General features: G+C 45.3%; 2 protein-coding genes and 1 pseudogene across 7 annotated transcripts; 1 reads left to right on the top strand and 2 right to left on the bottom strand.

Annotated features, from left to right (window-relative positions):
• Window positions 1–652: 652 nt before the first annotated feature.
• ARMCX3 (armadillo repeat containing X-linked 3) lies at window positions 653–5456 on the bottom strand. 3 transcript variants are annotated; one of them, XM_019439557.2, is made up of 5 exons: window positions 5301–5456; window positions 4689–4768; window positions 4319–4379; window positions 3987–4057; window positions 653–3710 (listed from the first exon to the last, which is right to left on the bottom strand). In XM_019439557.2, exon 5 carries the CDS (start codon window positions 3562–3564, stop codon window positions 2425–2427), a length of 1140 nt encoding a protein of 379 aa, XP_019295102.1. In that variant the 5' UTR covers window positions 3565–3710; window positions 3987–4057; window positions 4319–4379; window positions 4689–4768; window positions 5301–5456; the 3' UTR covers window positions 653–2424. The 3 variants fall into 3 exon arrangements, with proteins under 3 accessions (XP_019295102.1, XP_019295100.1, XP_019295103.1); XM_019439555.2 differs by having other exon boundaries at window positions 4689–4796; XM_019439558.2 differs by lacking the exon at window positions 3987–4057 and having other exon boundaries at window positions 4689–4796.
• A 4907-nt stretch (window positions 5457–10363) lies between these two features.
• On the top strand, window positions 10364–13296 carry ARMCX6 (armadillo repeat containing X-linked 6). Of its 4 annotated transcripts, none has more exons than XM_019439562.2 (4): window positions 10364–10491; window positions 10794–10871; window positions 11202–11327; window positions 11641–13296. In XM_019439562.2, the coding sequence occupies exon 4, from the start codon at window positions 11786–11788 to the stop codon at window positions 12683–12685; it is 900 nt and encodes a 299-aa protein (XP_019295107.2). In that variant the 5' UTR covers window positions 10364–10491; window positions 10794–10871; window positions 11202–11327; window positions 11641–11785; the 3' UTR covers window positions 12686–13296. The 4 variants fall into 4 exon arrangements, with proteins under 4 accessions (XP_019295107.2, XP_019295110.2, XP_019295109.2 ...); XM_019439565.2 differs by having other exon boundaries at window positions 11202–11321; XM_019439563.2 differs by having other exon boundaries at window positions 10385–10561.
• Window positions 13297–17406: 4110 nt separating this feature from the next.
• LOC128773901 (potassium voltage-gated channel subfamily S member 3-like) lies at window positions 17407–19737 on the bottom strand (annotated as a pseudogene).
• Window positions 19738–20980: the final 1243 nt, after the last annotated feature.

Below are 20980 nucleotides of genomic sequence, written 5' to 3' on the forward strand. Positions count from 1 at the left end.
ACTCAGCCTCAATTCTGTGCTCTCTCCCCAGCTGCCACAGTTCCTTTTGCACCCCTCCACTCTTATACTCTGCACCTCCTCTCTGGGAAACCACATCCACTCCCATGTCCTCAATTACCATTCATCTTATGATGGCTCCCAAGTCTTTATTTTTCCTCTGAGTGCCAGTTAAATCCATTCAAATGACAATAGGCTGTCTCCACCTGGATGTCACATAGATTCCTCAAACTCAATTTATTTTAAGTGGATTAGCCTTCCCCTCCCAAATCTTTTTCTCCTACCTAATAATAGAGCAAGAAAAAAAATGTTACTTGCCTTTTCCCTAATCTATCCTTAAAACTGGTGTCAAATGAGTCTCCACTTTTACTTCATTCAATAGGGTCCTCGTATGCAACAACTTTAAGCCAACCAGTTCCTGACCCTTTTGTCTACTATTACAACATTAAGGTAAGTATATAGAAGCCTGGGTCTGAGAGCAGTTGGTAACTGAATGGAGGATTTTACCCTTCCCTGATCTCACTTGGAATATGTTGTGAAAGCTGGTGAGATCATGTCTGAAGAAACACTGAGCCTTTGGAAATAAGGAAATCTTATTCTTTGAGAAATTATTTTAACAGTTGTCTTGGAGGAATCACAGAACTCTACACAGTAGTCACTTAATAAATGCTAACTTTTATTGTTGTTCTTATTTATTAAATGACACTGACACATGGCAGAATGCCCCCCAACAAAACAAAGGCCACCCCAAAAAAACTATCAACCCTGCATTCTAGGGAATTAAGAGTGCTTATTTTTCTTAATTAACTGCTCTGTGCCAGAACATTCAAAGTATTTTGCATGTATTATTTAATTTAGTCCTCATGACCAGCCCCATATTCATCACTCATCTATCATTTCAGAGAGGAAACTTCACGCCATCTCATTTTTAATCTAAATTCTTTTTTCCACTCAGTACATGTTCCAATCACCTGCTTCATTGCCAACACTTTCTTTTTCAATAATTTCCAAAAAAACCAATACTCATTTTATATAAATAAAAATACATAGATGAATAAAAAATAAGAAAAGTAAAAGATCACTCATTATCCTTCCACTCAAATATAGCCAGTTACTTTTGGGGTATCTATAATTCCGTAATTGTTAGTGTCTACTTTAAAATATGTTTTATTATCTTCAAAAAAGAAAAGGAATCATTCTATGAATACTGCTATCTAAACTACCTTTCTCATTTAACAATGCAGGATGAATATCTTTTCCTGGCAACATGGATTTGGATCAACATATTTACCATATATACTGTGTAAACATTCTTGAATTTATTTCACCATTCTGGTGTGCTAGACACTTAGTTGTTTCCAATTGTTACTGTTTTGGACAGTGCTGGGATAAATAACCTTGTCCATAAAGCCTTTAGCTAATTATTCAATTATTTCCTTAGGACAAAAGAGTAACAAACTTTAAGGCTTATATGTATTACCAAATGGCCCTCCACAAATCTTGGGCAAACTCAGTGTAAACTTATTCCTACCACAAGAGTTTGATAGGATCCATTTATCCACACCCTCGCAGATGCTGCACAGTTGATGAGAGAGGAATCTCTATATGAATTCCAATTGTTCTTTCTAGTCAAAGATATTTAATGACTCTTGGTGTTCAGTGGGATAATATTGAAACAACTCTCCACAAACTGGCTTCGTTCAGCTTTCCAAATTTATTTACTTCCATTCCCCACACTCTCCACTCTAAGTAGACTAGTATCCTCACTGTCATAGGAAAAGGGTTCCTACCTCCATGCCTTTCTCACCCTAGTGCCCACTCACTCCAGCTCTTGGAATGCCCTAACTACCTACACCATTCAGGACTCATTTTAAATAGCCTCTTCTTCCATGAATCTGTAGCTGACTACTGTATCCCACAGAAGCCTTTGCTTCCTCAGTGCTCTGAGACTGCACATTTGACAATGAGTATATGGTCCAGATATTGTTATCTATTTGTTTGTATTTTTCTTACCTCTCCAACTAGATTATAAACCAAAGGACAAGGCTGGTTTCTTTCTTTCTTCTTGTTTTGTTCAGCATTAATACACAACTTTATTGATGATATACAAATAAAGTTAATGCAAATGACAGGAGGGAGCTTACTTATGAAAAACTAGTTCACTGTCACTTACGCAAAAGAAATAGTAAAAATATTTCAATCTAGGCAGCGAGATAAAAAGCAACAAACATGTTTTCAGAACAGGTAGTGATATTCATTCATCCAGCTTAGACCTGAAGATCAACTCAGATAAAAATCAGCATTGATTATACAATGATATTCATCACTCAAAATTGGCAGCTGAAAGGATTCCTTTATCATATAAACAAGGTGGAGAAAAGGAATAGTTTACAATGTGTGTTACTTCTAAACTACAAAATTAAGAATTTATTCCTGGCTCTTTGGGAACATATGCTCAGCCAGTTTGGCCATGAATTTTCCAACTTTTACTTTCACCAAAAAATCATGGTGACTTTCTATCCCCAGAATCTTATCAGCACACACTTGAAATTCTTTTAAAAAGAAGAAAAGTGAACCTTCACTGAATTGATTCTGAGCAGGTTCATTTTCTTCCCATTTAAAATTGTCATTTATGTTCTCAAATATGACCAGAAGTTTAAGAATAACCTCTTTGTTCTCCTTCTTATTAAAGAGGGAACCAAGTGAAGATGGTACTTGGGCCCTGAGCAGTTCTCTAGTCATGGCTGGATTTTCAGCCAAATTCAAAAGGAGTTTCAAAACCTGAAATTTGGTTTCTTCATTTCCTGCTGAAAATAAACGAAAAAAGTCTGAAATGGAATTAGCAAGCATGTGCTGATATTCATTAGTAACAGTCATATTTGTGAGCAATCTTAGTCCAGCCAGCTGCACCGATGAGTTCAAGCGAGAAGTGATTGTGTCATCACACACTTGATTCATGTATATCTTAAGCCTGCGCTGATTTTCAGCATTCACACTCAAGTTATTCAAGACAATTAAAGCCTTTTCCTTAACTATGGGATCCCGAGTATTGAGAATCTTTGCAACAATTGGGAGACCACCTAGATCACGAATAATATCTCTGTTAAATGCATAAGCAGCGTTGTTACCCAGAGCAATTAAAGCTGCTTCAAGAATATAAGGCTTTTCAGACATCTCAACCAAGCAAAGAACTTTCTGCAGCTCTTGAGGGGACAAAATAGTATCATCTGAATTGGGGGAAGCCCGTTTCTGAACGGCCCGACGAGCCCGAGTAGCCCTGGCCCTTGCTCTGGCCCTTGCTCTGGTTCCAGCCTCAGTCCCAATCCGGGCCCAAGGTGGGTACCACACTATACCCTTGTTTTCACTGTTGTCATCATCATCATCAGACCAGTCATTGTACCTGGCCCCAGGACAGTCCCCAACATCATCCACATCCCCAGACCCACCCTCAGCCATTTTCTCCTTGTTCTGTTTTCTTCCCCGGGTCAGTCTATAAATGCAATAGCAGGCTCCAGCCCCAATCACTAGTCCCGCAGTCACCCAGCCTACTTTCCTGGCGTAGCCCATGCAATCGTCCCTGACAATAGCAGGGACCAAGGAACAGAGTATTCACTCAGGCTGGGAGAGGAGCACTATGGGCCTGGGTGCAAGGCTGTGGAAGGTGATCGTCTTCAGCCACTTCAAGGACACAATAGCTGATACTGGAGGTGGACCTGGGAGTGGAGGAAGGAAATGGGATTTGAGTTTCTCTTTTGTGTTGCCCCACACAGAGAGTTGCACAGAAGGACAGGAGCATAACAAATGTGTAGCTGGTATGAAATGTAGATTGTTAATAAACCCTCTGTATCCTCCTCAGTTCACCCTCCCCCTACCCTCCCTAACCCACCCTCTTCCCAAGCCTAGATAAAGGCTATGGAGCCCACAGTCTCTGCTGAGGCCTCAGCACCCCAACCTCGGGTGTCCCCAGGGAATGGCACTGTTGCACTAACCTCCTCCAGACAGACAGTTTGTCCCTTCTTCCCTCCCCTGGAGGTGTGCCACGCCCAACAACCCTTTGGATCTGCAGAGAGACCACAGCTGGTGAGAACTAAGGACTTTGATGGATTGACTGTTCACATCCGTAGCTTTCCTGATTCACCATCCAGGCTGTTAGATTTTTTTTTAACCTCTATGCCATCCAAAACATGCACAAGCCTGCCCCTTCCCTAACCTGAAATGGGAGGGATGTTAGGAAAATAAGGTAGAATTGAGTGAGCTTATCCAACTGCGGCTGATTTCCAGCCCCTCCCCCATTCCAGGCAGCCCCCACGCCTACACCGACCTCTACTGATCCAAGGAAACTTCCTCCCTCTCTTCAAGTGGTGCCACCTGCTACAGCAGACCTGCAGGATGACAGATCGAAAACATCGGGACTAAGTACTGTTGAGAGAGGATTATGAACAAACTCTCTGATAGGTTTCCATACTGTCATTCTCCTCCACCCCACCCCCACCCCCGCCCCCGCGACACACACATACATACACACACACACACACACACACACACACACACACACACACCCTGAACGCCATTTCACCACAGTCCCGAGAGTACAAGAAACACACTCAGACTCAGCCCTAACCTAGATTATTGCCATCTCTGGCTTCTCCCTAACCCCACCACCGCCCCTCAGGGTCTCCAGATAGTCTTACCCTCAAATCGACCTTCACCAATTGGGGTTAATTTCCTTCCTCTTCTCTTGCCTGGTGTAGTGTCGCAACCTACGGAAAGACTGGCAATCCAGGAGAGGCATGGACCCCCTAGACACAGAGCCATGGTCAGGAAGACACAGCCACAGTCAGAAAGACGGAAAACGGCTGCTACTAGAGCTCTTGGTGGACGACCAGTCCCCAGAACATGAAACTCTTTCCTAATTCAGAGGCCTGGTTGTCAAAGGTTTCCCACCCCTATTAACCCCTCTCAGCGTTCTGCTGACACATCCCTTTGCACCTTCCCCCTCCCCAAATGTTCAACCTTTCCGCCGGCACTGTCCTGAAGGACTGGGGGCCAACACCCAGGCCACAGCTCCCTTTCCGGATTACAGCCTCGGCTCCCAGCAGATTCCCAACTCCGGATCTCTGGGCTCCTCCCCAAACAGCCCCCTGCTCACCATTTCGTAGCATCAAAATGGTCTGCGGGCGGGACAGATGTCTTGGAAAGCCGGCGGCGAGAGGAAGAGACGACGGAGGCGTCTCAGGACCCGCGACGGTCTCCGCCCTACGCCCTCGGCCATCCCCACCTTATGGAATCTCCCAGGAACTGACCTGCAAGAATCCAGGACAATTTCCTTCTCCTCCACCTCTTTCCCTCTGCCGCAGGCCTGCTAGCCCTCAGGGCAATGGGGAGCTGGTACTCAGACGGGAACAAGGACCAGAACAAGAAGGACTTCTGCACACGTCAGCTCTTGGTCACGTGAGACCTACGTCATCCACCAACTCGGGTCCCTAATTTCCCCTCCCACCAGCAGTGCGGCAGAAGAGGGACCGCCCCCCTCTATTCCCTCCCCCATACCAGGCCTTGTTACTCTTTCTTCTTTGCTAACCCCATCTCCCTGTAGTTGTGTTTGCCTTCCTCGGATTACCAGGAAGGGACAGCATCTTCCCCAGGGGCTACTGGCCACTTGTACTTTTTGAAAAATTGCCTCTTCCTTCCCCTAAGCTCCTGGGACAGCAACCTCTCCTTTAACCTCCCCTCCTCCCAGCTATTAATGTCTACCATTTCCTCTGAAATCTAGTCCCTGATCTCAAACGAAAAAGCCATCAGAAAAGGAGACTTGTAGTGAGAGTGTGTTTTTTACTTTCTTAACACATTTTTGTTCTTTTTGTTCTGCCCTCTCCCGCCCCCAACCTGCATTCTTTTGTGAGGAAAAAAAATACTATAAAGCTATTTTCATTTGAGAGAAAAAAAAAGAGTGGGAGTTGGAGAGTGATGTTGGGTGATGGCCTCCAAAACCCCACATTTTCTCATTCGTGGGGAGTGTTACACACCTCACTCCAAATCATCTTGATGTTTTCTGAGGCCTAACACATAACACAAACCCTAAATGAGCCCATTGAAGTGTCTAGAATTGCATAAATCTCCTGATGAGGCCAGTCTTCTAAACAGGAGAGCTACACACTAACACTTGCATCAGTCAGCAAGAAAGAGGCGTGGAGCCCTCAGAAGCCAGTAACACAGAAAAGATTGAGTAGGAATCACAGCTACGTAGTGGATATCTGTCCAAAAAGGCATGCACACTGACAAAGTAAGTAGCATAAAAGAACATTACAAAATATACTTGAGTACAAATAGGAAATATCACCTTTAAATAAAATAAGTGTTAGAGAAACACTGAGACCACTGAGACCAAATTGCCTGAAATCAGCAATTAGCAATTAGTGTAAAACAATTTCACTGACTGGTTTGGTGAACTCTGTGATTCACCTGTCAGCAATGATAGAACTTTTTTATACAGGGAAAAGTAATCAAAAAATGTCAGAACATGGGATCTACAATGGAATATTCCTTAATAGTTCAGATATAAGGCTATTATCTGAGTATAACTTTTATAATCCACAGACAATATGGAAGCAAAACAAGAAACTGGAAAGTTTGGGAATAGGCAAAACTCCACAGAAATTCTTGTCAGGGTAACTTCCAGGAGGCAGTACTTGGATATGACTGAAATTTAGCAAACAGAAACCAAATCAGCTATGTGATACTGTATTTGGAGAAAGATCACGTGCAGCGTGGGGCTTATTCAAGAATAGGAATGTATGAAAAGAAGAGTCAGAGAAAAGTATTGGTAGTTCCCACCCAAGTGCTGTCTGAGGAGAGGGAGTCTTGGCTAAGATGAATGGAACATTCAGCTTTCCTTGGCAGAGCCATCACCATAATGTGTAAGAGTATTTCAAGCTTCCTTAGCTGAAAGCCACTTCTTAAGGTGAACCAATGACCTTGATCTGATTTCAGGCTCACCAAGCAACCTTCTGAGGTTGTGGCTTCCCAAATAGTAGCTTGACTACAGGGAGAATGGACTGGTAAAACTGACAGAAACCTCCAGTACCCCCTGACAGTTGAATTTCTCAGGGTAAATTATTCATTTGTCACTCCTATTGAGACTTAGCTTCCCTTTTGTCCCACTTACTGGGAGAGAATGCAGAGATACATGGGTTTGGGTATTCAGATCTCGATTTATACATAAGTCTCTATGAATGGGGTTCTTTCCTTGATAGAGGCCTTTGCTTTCAGATAAAGTCAGGGGTTGATCATACAACAGTGAGGACAAGACACTGAGCTATATATACAGCCTTGTGGAATCCTTTCAGGAAAGCCAGGTAACTCTGGTTTAGAATACAATCTTGTGCATCACCATTTCCAAAATGTACCTTTCTAATGTTTAGTTAATGTGAAAATTACAACTAAGACATCCTGTGGCACATAGGCCCCAGCATCTCAGTCATAGCTGGACAATGGGTTAATATCCAAAGTAGTTAAAAGGCTCTTGCAAATCAATATCTGAAACAATTTACATTTATCCCTGTGAAAAGAAAGTAAGTGCATATTACGTTTTACATACCCTTTCATTTTCCCCAGCAAAAGGGTGAGCATTGTGCCCAAAATAGACCAACTCAATACTCTCCTACTAAAATTTAAATCTTGAATACAGATTTAAGAAAACACTGAAAATCATCAGAATTGTGGTATCCTGAAGAGACTATCTGTGAATTCCTCCTACCTATACCCCTCAGAGCTGACCCTGATCTTCGACATTCCCTCATTGTTTCCATTAACCAAGTTTGGTTTCTGTTGCTTGCAACCAAACAAAGTTAACTAAAACAAATTATTTAGTACAAAAACAAATAACACAGTACATAAAGTAATACACCTTTTTAAAATAACAATCTTCTATATTTTTTTTCTCACTCTCTACAATCCTATTAGTGTTTCCATCTGGGGATCCTTTTGTGTTTGGGGGCACTCTGTAAGACACCTGTCACATGTGACTACATACCAAGTTGAGCCAAAATGTTCCTTTTGGCAGTGGCTTCACATAGTCTTCTGCAGGCTCAGGAACTTTTAACAGGCTTGTCTGAAGAATTGCTTAAGGATTTTCCTCTTTTGCTTTTGAAATGGTATGTCAGGCAAACAACCTGCCCTTAAATAGTTGATGATGCCCTTAAATAGCTATAATGGAGAGCAAAGTAGATTTTAAATGTTAGTTTCTAGGTTCCTTGGTAAGAATTGTGGATCTGAATGACAAAGGAGTAAGATAACTGAAAGGGTTATCATTCCCATGTTTTATAGGAAGTTTTAGAGATGGAGTGGACTCAAACGGGAAAGGTCTGACAGACTGGGAAAATGACGGTCGGGATAGTTATATGTTGGAATAAGTGGAAAACATACCAAAGTAGGGGAGGGAGATATTTTATACTAGTAAGGAGAGGTAAGAGTGGTGCTTTTGTCCTTGAAGCTTTGTTAAGCTTTACATACTCCTAAGTTCTTTCTAATGTATATGGTCAAAACAAGCAAAAGCCATTTATATAAGTACTTAGCAGCCAAAAATTGAATGATGAACAGTTAGATTTGTTAGTAAAACTCCATAAATGGAATTCACTCGTCTAGAAGAAAATAAAGGGAGACAAAAAGAACAGTATAAGGAGATGATGCAAAAGAAATGCTGTAAGGGTTTTAGAGAGAAATAGCATGATACTGGTGAAGGAATTTGGACTACAAAAGTTTTGAGGAAGACCAGAAAGTTGTGGTGTGCTCTTGACTTCTGAATATTCACCAGCAAGGCACTCTGGGCTCCCTGACTCACCTCCTGAAAGGGCCTCCCCCACACAGGGGCCCCTTACAAGGGGAACTTCCTGCTAGGGTGTCTTATTTCAATGTTCTAAGAAAGAAGCTGCCTGAAGGGTCTATATTTAGAGTATGACTCCCTGGCAGGGACAGCTGAATGTCTGGAGACTAGTTTCTGCATACTTTGTCCCCGAGTTCTGGGATTATTCTGAGGTGCTTGTATGGGTGGCACGGTGAAATTGTCACAGAAGGCAGCGAGTGAAAAGGCCTCTTTCTCCTGGTGACTGCTTGGGATCCTGTAAACTGTGCTTTTTGTGAGGGAAAAATGACAAAGATTTCACTTACAGACCCTCACCACTATCTACACTGGAAGGTGCTGAACACAAGCCGCTGCTAGGGTGACATATAGTACATGAACAACAGATCCTGGAGATATCTCACCAATGTTGTGATTAAATGAACATTTCACCTGCTAAGCCTCATTTCCATCAGTGAGTGGGATAACAGGGAATTCTTTAATTTATGGATTTCTTATGGGTTACACTACAAAACTTGAGAATAGATTTTGAATAAAGACTTTTGGGAGAAAAACAGGCTAATCTGTGAAGTTACTAATTTCTAAAGTTCATCTGAACAGTAAGATTAATCTGAATTTAGGGTCTGCATAAAGTATGTCCTTTGAAGCCAGAAGGAAAGCCATTCAGCAATCTTCTATGAAGTTCTCAGCCATCTGACACTTAATACTATGAGTTCAGCCAAAGAAAGGGAGAGTGGTTCACGTATCAAAAATGACCACGATTAAAACACTGACCACCTCACTATACATCCATTTTATCCATCAATCTATAAATCATATTGAAAGCACATTAGTTTTGTTTGCAAGGATATGTTTTTAAATTTTAATATGCTGTTTGGAACCTGCTATTTCCTGTGAATTCAGTAGAAAATATTTTCAACAGGGTATAAATTAACTTAACCAAATCAATGAGGTCTTCCTATTACCTGGCAAATCTTGTGTATTACATATATATGTATCTACATATGTACATAACTTAAATTCTTTTTTCTCCAACTGAAATAAATTTATTATATTTTCTGGTTACAAAATAGTGTAGCTTGAGTCAATAAAAAAGAAAGCATGAAATAGAACATAAATGTATCAAAAATATTAATAAAAACCTCACAACTACTTGAGCTTCCTTTCATGCAACTCCCCCCAAACCCCCGAATTTTGGTGCAGAAACCGGATTGCAAAGGAGTAGAAAAAGAAGGTATGGGGGCAGGAGTTTCAGAGCCAAGGAAAAGATAAGAAATTTCCCCCCAGAAGAAGTATAAGTAACAGCTGACCCAGGAAAAGATGCTGCCCCATCGTGTAATTAGAGAAAGGCAAATTCGACCACCAGAGAGCCAAGGCCACTTCTGGCTTAACGGTATTGTTATAGAGGAAAAGAGTGACAGGGCCCCGTGTGAAGGGGGGAGGTACGGGGCAGGCTGGCGCCTGCCGCACTGCTTGTGGGAGTGGAAATTGGGGGCCAGAGCTCATTCGTGACGTGGTGGTCACGTGACCAAGAGCTGCCTAGAGCAGAAGTCCTGCTAGTCGCCTCCATCTGGGTACCAACCCCTATCACTCTGCAGGCGTGTGGAGGAAGAAGGAAACTAGTCCCGGACCGCGAGGTCGGTAGGAGCCTGGGCTCTGCTTAGAGGCGGCGGGGGTAGGAGAGGGCCAAGGGCGTCACGAATTCAGGTTCGAGCTGATCCGGGTTGTGTCCCCTTCTCGCCTACTTTCTAAATGCCGGCACCCCCCTCCCTCGTGCCCATTTAGTAGAGAGAACTGGTGGACTTTGGGCGGGTGGTTAGGGGAGTGAATGGCGGTTCCAGAGACTCCGAAGAAAGGTGCCACAATTAGGGCACTCGTGTCCCAAGTGCTGCTCCGTCCACCAAATACTCCCTCCCCTGGGTTCCCTGTCTGTTTGCAGGTTTGTAGGTCTGTTGGCCCATAGGACGCCTCAAAACTCGTCCTGAGGGAAGGAGCAAACTGCCTTGGGTCCGTGCAGGTCGGTCTGAGGGTGGGATGAGCCCTGGACCCTGGGTGGGGGGTGGTGATGGGGGTGGCGGAGAAGGAAGGGCTGGGAACTGCGCGGGCCTGGTCGAGTCGCCCTCTCCTGGCCCCTTCTTTCTCCACACCCCCTCCCATCTCAGTGCAGGGAAAGGGGTGTGGCGGCCTTTGCTGGGGAAATGGCGGATGATATGGGGGAAGGGGGGAAACCCTCGTTAGGAAAGTCAGGAGGGTGTGAAAAATATTTTAAAGTCAAAGGCTGAAAATTCAGAAAAGCGGGTATTAGGACCTGTGTTCTCAGTGCTGATCCATCCAACCACATTTTCAGTTTTCCAAAGCCGGCTATCTGTCTTTCCATCTGTCCTTCTGCCAGACTGTCCATCAATCTCTGTGGAAGGAGCACTGACAACCGAAGACAAGGGAAGAAGAAGGAATTTACCTGACTTTGGTAGAGGTTGGTGGGGAAAACTGCCTGTGAAGCTTTGTAGGTGGGGGTGTGTGACAGAGGAGACTACCTGAAGGTTTGCCTCTCCATGTCACCACCCTCCTGGATAGCATAGCACAGCCCTATCTCCTGCCCTTTTCTGTAGGGCCTGAAAGCATAATGGTTGGTCCCAATGGTACATAGAGAATAATAAACAAATAACAAAGAAACAGGTTACTAATAATCCAACTTTCTCAACCAGAACTCAAACTCTACCCTGTTTGTATAGTGAGGCACAAATTCAAACACAGCACAAGGCCCTGATACTATTTTTCAACCATAGATTCATCACAAGAGAGCTACAGGAACCTGAGAGAAGCTGAAGAGGACTACACTCCACCATTACTCACCCTGGCCTTAGCATCCTCTTCAATCAGGTGGAACAAGTCCCTCTCCCATCCTACCCAAGGACTGGCACAGACCTGAGCATGGGCCGAGCTCGGGAAGTGGGTTGGATGGCAGCAGGACTCATGATTGGGGCTGGTGCCTGCTACTGTGTTTACAAACTAACATTAGGAAGAGATGACAGTAACAAGTTGGAGGAGGAAGAGGAATGGGACGATGACCAGGAGCTGGATGAGGAGGAACCTGAGATTTGGTTTGATTTCACAACTATGGCTCGGCCCTGGAGTGAGGATGGGGACTGGACTGAACCTGGGGCCCCTGGAGGCACTGAAGATAGGCCTTCAGGTGGGGGCAAGGCCAATCGAACACACCCAGTAAAACAGCGCCCATTCCCTTACGAACATAAAAATACTTGCAGTAATCAAAGCTTTAGAAATTTCAGTTGTGTTCTTGACCTCTCCAAGCGTCCTTTCATTCAGGGCAAAATGTGGTTTGCTCAGCCCAAGGATGCTGGTTTTTCATTTATCCACAATATCAATAGTCATTTGGCCAGCCTCTCCATTGTTGGAAACGCGATTCCCACTCCTGACCCCGCTATTAAGAAGAAAGCTTTATGTGCTCCGGATAACTTGAATGCACGTATTGAAAATCAGGGGCAGATTAAGATGTACATCAATGAAGTGTGTCGGGAGACTGTGTCACATTGCTGCAACTCGTTTCTGCAGCAGGCTGGATTAAATTTGTTAATAAGCATGACAGTTATTAATAACATGCTTGCCAAGTCCGTTTCAGACTTGAAGTTTCCTTTGATAGCAGAGGGAAGTGGATGTGCTGAGCTTCAGGTTTTGAAACTGTTGATGGGTTTGTCCGAAAAGCCAGTCTTGGCAGGGGAATTGCTGGGTGCCCAAATGCTGCTCTCATTCATGTCCCTCTTTATGAGGAACGGAAACAGACAGGTTCTCCTGGACACCCTGGCCTCTTAAATGGCCATCTCGAACAGAATGGAACTGAATCTGCCCAAAACCCTTCTGGTGAACACACACATGTGTTCTCACTCAAAGAATCTGCAGTGGGTGCTGTTGAAGATCCAGTCTTAGCCCATCACCACATCACGGAGTGAAAGTTACACTCGCTAAATCGAGGACCACACTCCTATTGGCCAGGCAGGGGTTCCCACAGGGCTTGGAGTAACTTCTTGGTTTTGCAGTCTGCAGGCAATGTGCATTGTCAGTCACTCCCTTGTGGCCTTCTTCCTGTGGTAAAGGGATCATTCCAGCTGCCAGATGTGGGTACAGAACATCCTATTATAGCATCATGAGGGATGCCCTGCCCGTGGTGGTCTCCCTGTCTAAGCGGGACCATTTTGTGGAGACCAGACACATATCGGAGCTTGTGCTGAAAATGCTTTTGTTGCCGCTTAGGTTGAATTCTTTCTCATTTACTGCTTCTTCTTTGCGAGCTGATGGATGGTGAACCTATTCATCAAAAACCTACACCCCCCTTTTGTGTGCTGTACTGACTTAACCTTATCCACCCAAACCTACCATTTGTATGTATCATCAATAAAGGTGTGTGCTTTGATTGGCAAAAGTGAGACATGGAACTTGCCCTTGAGTTTACAGTCTACATGAAGAGGAAGACAAAAATACGCGACCAACCGACACCAACCCACGCTAACTAACTGGGGGCCTTTGCTCCCTGACAAATGCATGCTTATCAGTGCTCACAGGAGGCGGGGTAGAGGTGGGCTGCAGTGCTCAGGATAAGCCTCAAGAAGGGGCTGGAGGGCTGGGGGTGGGAGCAGGGGAGTGGAGGTGGGGTTAGTGGAATCAGGATGGAGTGTTGGGAGGACTGAAAGAGACAACACTTTTGAAGCAGGCGGCACAGTGCCTGGCACCTGGAGCAGAGAAATCCCTCAACGAAAGTGTCTTTCCTTGACTGCCAGCCTAAATAGGAAGGTCAGTATCCTTGGGGTGTGTGTACACGTCCTTGGGGACCACTGGACAACCCATCCCTGCGCATGTCACGCACTAGTATAGCAGTGATGGTTGCCGCTCTCCGAGTGCCCACTTTGTGTAGTTCTGTCTCTCCTGCAAAGCGGCTGTTAAACCTACCTCCAGGCCCCCTCCCTCCCTTGGGACCCCAAGCCCAGATTCCTGGCAGAGCGAGAAGTGTTGGCCTCTGCTTCCTCTGGGGGAACCTCCTTTCTGCCCTTTCCCTGGTACCTTCGGTGAAACCCAAGAAGGGGCCAGCAGAGCCTTCCATGAACTCCCCATTGGGGTGGTAGGGCAGATGTTGAGGGTGGTAGCAGGGTATGACAGGTCCATGGGGAGACATCTCTGTCGCCTCCATCCAAGCTCCTGGCATCCCTAGGAGGAAAGGAGGAACCCAGCCCTGTGCATTGAACCACTCCGTGGATCTGGGCAAGTCACGCTGCCACCCCTCTCAATACTGCCAGACCCCTCCCAGCAGCACCTTGGCCCTTGCATCACCAAAGCCAGGTTCCCTGACGGCTATTGATGTGTCAAGCAATGGTCCTCTTCCTCAGAGCCCTGGCCAACAGGCTCAACAAGAAGCTTCCCTTGGGCAGAGCTGCTTCTGTGCCTGGTGCCCTCTCCTGGTCTCCATGGGATGCTGCTCTGGGCCACTGTGCCCTGCACATCAGCACTCTGTGTGTGCTCTGCTTTCGGACTGCTCTCCTCTGCACAGAGCACAGTTTTACTTTTTCTCCCTTCTCCCAGAGTTTGGGTTGCAGGTAGATTACAACTCTAAGACTTTTTTCCATCCGCCCTGTGCTTCGGGCTGACTAGCAGGCACGGGCACCTGCCAGGTGCCCCAGAATCTTCCAACATGCAATGGAGACACTGCTTCTTCCCAGGCACTGGCACCTTGGATGGCCAGCATGTGACTTGTGGTTGCTGTGACACCACGCCCCAGTAGGGCTCACCCCCCCACCCCCCGGGAACTCTATTCCTCTGCTGGCTGCTGGGCCCTGCCATGTTGCTTAAGAGTTGCTAATGCGACCACCCCTTTCTCCCAAGCCAGCCTCAGGTGGACTGGGCAATCTATTTCCCAAGTAGAATGGCCGTGCAGACAGCTCCCACACCCACTTGTCCCAGTGGAGCCTGCTTGGCCAATGCTGTCTTCAGTGACACCCTCATGCTCATTCTCTTTAATCTCAGCACAAAGGCAGAAAAGATTTTCTCCTTCCTCCTGGCTTGGGGCCCCAAGTTAACACATGCCTCCCTTCTCCTCTTTGCTCTGCCAAATCAACAGTCGAGTGCTGCCACAGGCACTTGTCCTCCATCTCCAAGGCAGGCACTTGGCGTTTTTAGGCCACGGCTGACTTCTAACTCAGGGAGGGCCTTGGAGGCTTTCTGCCTATCTCCTGAGCAACTTTCTGTCCCTGGGAAGCCTGTTGGCATCGAAGGGTCTTCATGGTGTGGTTTTGGCCCAACTCAAGAGCCTCCTCTGCGTCTGCTGGCACTGCCCTCCAGAAAACACTCCTTGTGTCTGGAAGCTCAGGCCTCTGGTCTGCCCTTCATCCCTTGGTTGGTTGCTGTGCCAGAGCAGGAGCCCTAGAGGCAGTGGAGGGGACTCAGGAGCATGCCTGCCACTCAGGGCCTGATTAAGACACACAGAGGCTTTCAGCACCAGAAAGACCATGGTGCCCCCTCTCATACCTAATTCAGAATGAAACAGCATGGGACCACCGGGCACCAAACTTGCCTACCTGCCTGCTGCAACTAACAGATTCTTTCTGGGCTTCCCCATGGGAAATATTTGACAAGGTCATCGATGCTTGAGATTGTCACACTCTGTGGGGAAGGGCCCTGCCTTGATGGGGCCCACCCCAGCCTTGCCTGCCTCTTGGCTAAATCTGGAACTGCCCCCACAGACTGCCTTCCAGCTCCCAAAAAGCCCTGGTTCTGCTTCTTATTCATCTCATGATTACGTCTACATTTGGTGCCTGTGGGTACCGGCTTGCACACTAGCTCCCAGTGCCCTCCCCAGCTTGCTGCCTCTCCTGGGAAATTTGTGATTTGACCTCCCCCCGCCCCCATTAAGTGGCTCCTGAGGTTGCAGACATCCAGCTTCCCAGCGGATGCCTCCAGTCTCAAAGTCTGCATCCTTCCCCGGGGCCCTATGTGCCACTCTCAAAACAGTTTCAACCATAATCCCCTCACCTTGATATGCCACCCACAGATAGGCACAGCCCTCACCAAGTCAATCTCTAAGCCGCCACAGCACCATTCAGCTTAGAGTTTGACAACTGTGGCCAGTGCTGGCTCCAGGCTCCTTTCCAGGGGCGGGCCACCCGTTGGTCTAAGATGCAGATGGGTGCTACACCACAGTCCAGGACAGTCCTGCAGAGGATCGGCCAGTCCCTTGTCTGCTACACATGCTGCATGCATCACCTCACACCCTGTCACTTCCCTCCTCTCTTGCTCTTGGCCTCCTGTTACCCGGAAGGCAGGCTTCTTTTCCCTCATTGCCTCTTGTTTTTGTGTGTGGCTTAGGATGTCCTCCCTCATGCCCCAATTACAAAGAGTCTCCTGTAGGGTCTCCTAATTCCTTCATACTTTTACACTTAAAGGGTCTCACAGATCTACTTGGAAGTTACCTTTGTGAAAGGTAGGGGGTGTGATCCAACTTGACTTCTTTCCCCAAAGGGGTAGCAAATTAACCCAGCACCATTTAGCACTCCATTCTCACGCTGCACTGTGGCACATATGGGATCTTCATGCACCCAGCTGAGCATCCCCTCTGTGGCTTCCCGGTGGGAATTGTGTCCTGAGGCACACCTTTCTCCCAGGAACTCCTAACTGACTCGGGGACCCTCAGCTCACTGGGGGGGCCCTATGGCAGGTGGTGTGTGTGTTAGCAGGGAGGTATGTATTGGTGCTTGTGAGCAGGCCTCTGTCCCAGGTTCCTTCTCAGGACATATCCTGGCTCACAGGAAACATACGAACCCCGTACCCCAGCCTACTTTAACAACACGGGAAAGTGGGGACTGGTTTCTTCCCTCACCAAAATTACTGTATTTGTGTGAGAGAAAAGCAAGTTCATTTTCTATGTTTAGATTTGCTGCACTTTGCACATGGTAGTCTTTTGCCACTGTTGAAGTATGCCTATTGTCACATGTTGCATTCATGGCTCAATAGTTTCTCTCAACACTGCCCTTGATTTTTTATTTTTATTGTGGTATGTTTCATCAATCTGGAATTTTAACTAGTCTGTTCCTGTCAATGTTTGTATTGAACTGTGATATTTTTTTAGGAGTCTTCACATCCCATATTTACTAGAAAACATTTGCCTATATTTCCTTCTTTTCTTTAATATTTTTTTTTAGAGAGAGAGAGAGAACAAGTGGGGTGGAGTGGCAGAGAGAGAGAGAGAGAGAGAGAGAGAGAGAGAGAGAGAGAGAGAGAGAGAGAGAGAGAGAGAATGTGAAGTAGGCTTCCATGCCCAGTGTGTAACCTGACACAGGGCTTGATCACACGACCCGGTGATTGTGACCTGAGCTGAAATCAAGAGTCAGATGCTGAACTGACTGAACCCCCCCAGGCACCCTGCCTATATTTCCTTTTAATATAAGTACAGTTTTTCTTTTTAGAGTTAAAGAAAGAATTTCTTTAGAGTTAGGTTCTTTTTTTAACCTACTAGTAGCGTATATTTGTAATGTGTGTGTGTTTTTGTACATGTGGTTTGAGGTAGACTTTGTGTCTTAATTTTCTCTAAATGTATAATGAGTTACACTAATGTCATTCATTGCAGAATCCAATTTTTTCCCATACAGAATTAGGCAAGTGTGCTCCAAATTCCCATGTTTAGAATATGAACATGGATTTACATGCATTGTCTCCTTTTGTGGATCTTAACAAGCATGTAGTCTTCAGTCACTGGACCTTTGGTTCTTCTTATCAGTAATTCACACTTAGCTCAATTGAGTAAATGACAAACACAGAATGATATGTAAGGCATAGCAATAAGTTCCACCCAACACCATTCACCTTTTTTCCCAAAATCATATCACAACTCTTTCTTGTAAAACATAAATTTTAGAACAAGGCACTTAGTTCACTGTACTGTGGAAAAATAAAGAACATTCTACCATCTTGGAGCAATGAATGTCCAAGTATGGCTGTAAGGTACACACTGAGAATTTAATGATTTTAACGAACCCATTGAAGTTTACAAAGCTGTGTTAACCTAACATCAGGAAAGAATGCAAGATAAAGGCACAAATGTCCCTGCTCATGTTGCAGTGTAATTCCCCAAGGATGCCATGTTATAAACATCCTCATTGTCTTCAGTGCTTGAAGCATATGTAGACTTGGGATTGCTCACCACAATTCCCATAGAAGATAGACTGGTGATGAAGGAGTGCATCTGTTGTGCATAAATATCTCTACTGTTAAAGTAAGGTAGCTTGTGACATGTCTCTGGTGGGTCCTCACTGCACTGGTTCACATCAATGTCCTTCTGCTTCTGGAAAACTTGTTGAAGATAATGGTGATAGGCCATTGATAGTGATAGCACAGATGATGCATGTGCTGGCGATAAGCTTCCTGGCCAAGGTGACTCGGTGCTTGTCTCCATAGCCCCTAGTAGTCATGCTGATGGTGGCCCACCATCAACATATAGGGATGCTGGTGAGGTTGGAGATGTGGTCATCTTTCTCCACAGAGTAGATAAGCACAGAAAAAACGGAAATGCCCACAGAGAGAGAAGCAACAGCCTAACTTCATGGTAGCTGTGTCTCTATGTGATATCTAGAGAACAAAGTCCTACTGAGCGCTGGGCAAGCTTGAGAATTTGGAAAATCCTTATAAGCCTGAAGATCTGGACCACCATGCCCATGTTCTCAATGTCCTCGCTCTCTTCCTCCTTGGTGTCTACAGTCAAGGTGGCATAGAAGGGAATAATGAAGATGAAGTCACTTATATTCAGAGGGTTTTTCCAGAATTTCTTTTGAAAGGGAGAAACAAGCAGCCAGATGGCAAGCTTGCAGGTGAACCAAGCGATGCATGCAATCTCCAAGCCTTCCAGCACGGGGTCATCTACCTCTCCATCCTCATTCTGGAACTCTGATATACTGTGGACACACATGGCCACAACGGAGGCCAGCACCACACTCAAGGAGGTGATGGCAATCAATGAGCTTGGCAGACAGGCAGTAGGCTGGATTTTCCATTCAAATCCACATCTTCTTCTGTAGTTGACCAAATTGCAGCTTATCAAACTTATCCAGCTCCTTCTCAGAGAACAGTCTTCAGAAGAGCCTGTACTCACATCATTGCTTTTCATGTCCCAATCTTTCTCATAGTTTTCTTCCTTGCCTTCCTAGTAGCCCTTACTGCAACAGAAAAAAACCCCACACAGCTCCTCCATGACATGTAGCTTACCTGTGCAATAAAAATTCAAAACATATCTGAACAAGGAGGGGTTCAGTTCAAAATAGTACTCCTTATCGGCATCACTCACTGTAGTCTCACAGCTCCAGAATGGCCTCTTCCAGGTGAGCAGCTTTCTGAGTCTGGTGTGAGGAAACCACGGGAGGGTGCCTTTGGTTGATGCACTTCTTAGAGCCTCCCTCGTTCAAGTTGACAAGTCCCTCCTCTTGTCCAGGATGATGCAAAAACTAATCAAATACCATGGTGGATAGAGGAGGCAGGGAGCTGGATGTGAAGGGAGATGAGGAAGTTCACACTGCACCCTTGTGTTAGATGTCACACTCTCTGCCCTCGTCCCATCCAGTGGAATGTCCATCATCATCTAAGAAGCTCTGCCCTTCTTCCCTCACAGAATGTGTGGTGCACACAGGCATTTAGTGGCCAAAAGGAAGAAAATAATCATGTTCTCCGGTTATACCAGCTGAAGCAATTGCTACGAAATCAATCTTACAGATTTGAGTGGGATAAGATCCTCCACCAATGGGCTTCTTTGTCATCTGTAGGATCATAAGCTTCTTCTGTTTCCCGTGTCTGCTTTGTGGCACACACTGTCCTGGGAACTGCGGGAGTCCAGACAACTCAGGATCACTCAGCTCTGTGATGCTGCCTGCCCACGGCTGTGGGGATCAGGCTTCATGGTGCAGCGAGGAAAGCAGGGTGGCCTGCCTAGATCTGTCTGTCTGTCCATGCAGAATCCAATTTTTAACGTTTTAAGTGAAATTGCACTAAGTTTATGGGTTAATCATTGGCAAGAGTTGGCATCTTTATAATTTTCCCATCTAGGCACATTTATTTAAATCCTCATTTTCTTTAGTGAAGTTTTCTTTATAATCATCTTTCCCATTTCTTTTTGGGTTTTATTCCTGTGTATTTGTCTGTTTTTGTTTGCTTGTGAATAGGCATGGTGAATAGGCATTTACCTTCTCCTACAATGCTATTTCCTTCAACTCCACTGTTCTTATTCCATGTGCCAACACACTAGATATATGTGTGGGGTCTGCTGCTTTTGGAACAGCAATAAAAAAGGAGAATGATCAAGTGCTTCACCATAGTTACTCCTAAAGAGGAAGGAAAAGGAAAAGGACAAGAATTAAGTCCTATTGTTCCACAAATGTTCTTTTCCAGGAACTCTCCCTATAGACCCTTTCTTTTCTTTTCTCTTTTTTTTTTTGTTTTTTTTTTTTTTTTGTTACTTTTATATTCTCTTGCTCCCTCTTCCCTGGAGTGCAGTAGTTCAAACTGGTTATTCTGGCTTATTCAATCATTTTTTTTTTTTTTCAATCCTGGCAAGGATTGAATCGTCCGACTTCAGCTCAGGTCATGATCTCACAGTTCATGAGTTCGAGCCCTGAATTGGGCTCTGTGCTGACAACTCAGAGCCTGGAACCTGCCTTGGATTCTGTATCTCCCTCTCTCTCTGTCCCTCCCCTGCTCACGCTCTGTCTCTCTCTGTCTCTCAAAAATACATAAATGTTAAAAAATTTTAATAAAAATAAAAAATAAAAGAAACAGAGTTCTCAGGACGCCTGGGTGGCTCAGTCGGTTAAGTGTCTGACTCTTGATTTCAGCTCTGGACACCATCTCACAGGTCCTGAGATCGAGTCCAGCATCAGGCTCTGTGCTGACCAAGTAGAACCTACTTGGGATTCTCTCTCTACCCCTCTCCCATTTGCTCATGTGTGCTCTCCCTATCTCTCTCTTTCTGTCTCTCCCTCTCTCAAAATAAATAAGTAAACTTGAAAAAAGAGAAACTTAGACTTCTCAATGCTAACTTATAAAACTCATAGCCATCAATTTAAAGTTTGGCTAAATTCCAATACC

This window comes from Panthera pardus, unplaced genomic scaffold (assembly GCF_024362965.1).
Source record: "Panthera pardus isolate Hobbes unplaced genomic scaffold, ASM2436296v1 HiC_scaffold_27, whole genome shotgun sequence".
NCBI lineage: Eukaryota > Metazoa > Chordata > Mammalia > Carnivora > Felidae > Panthera > Panthera pardus.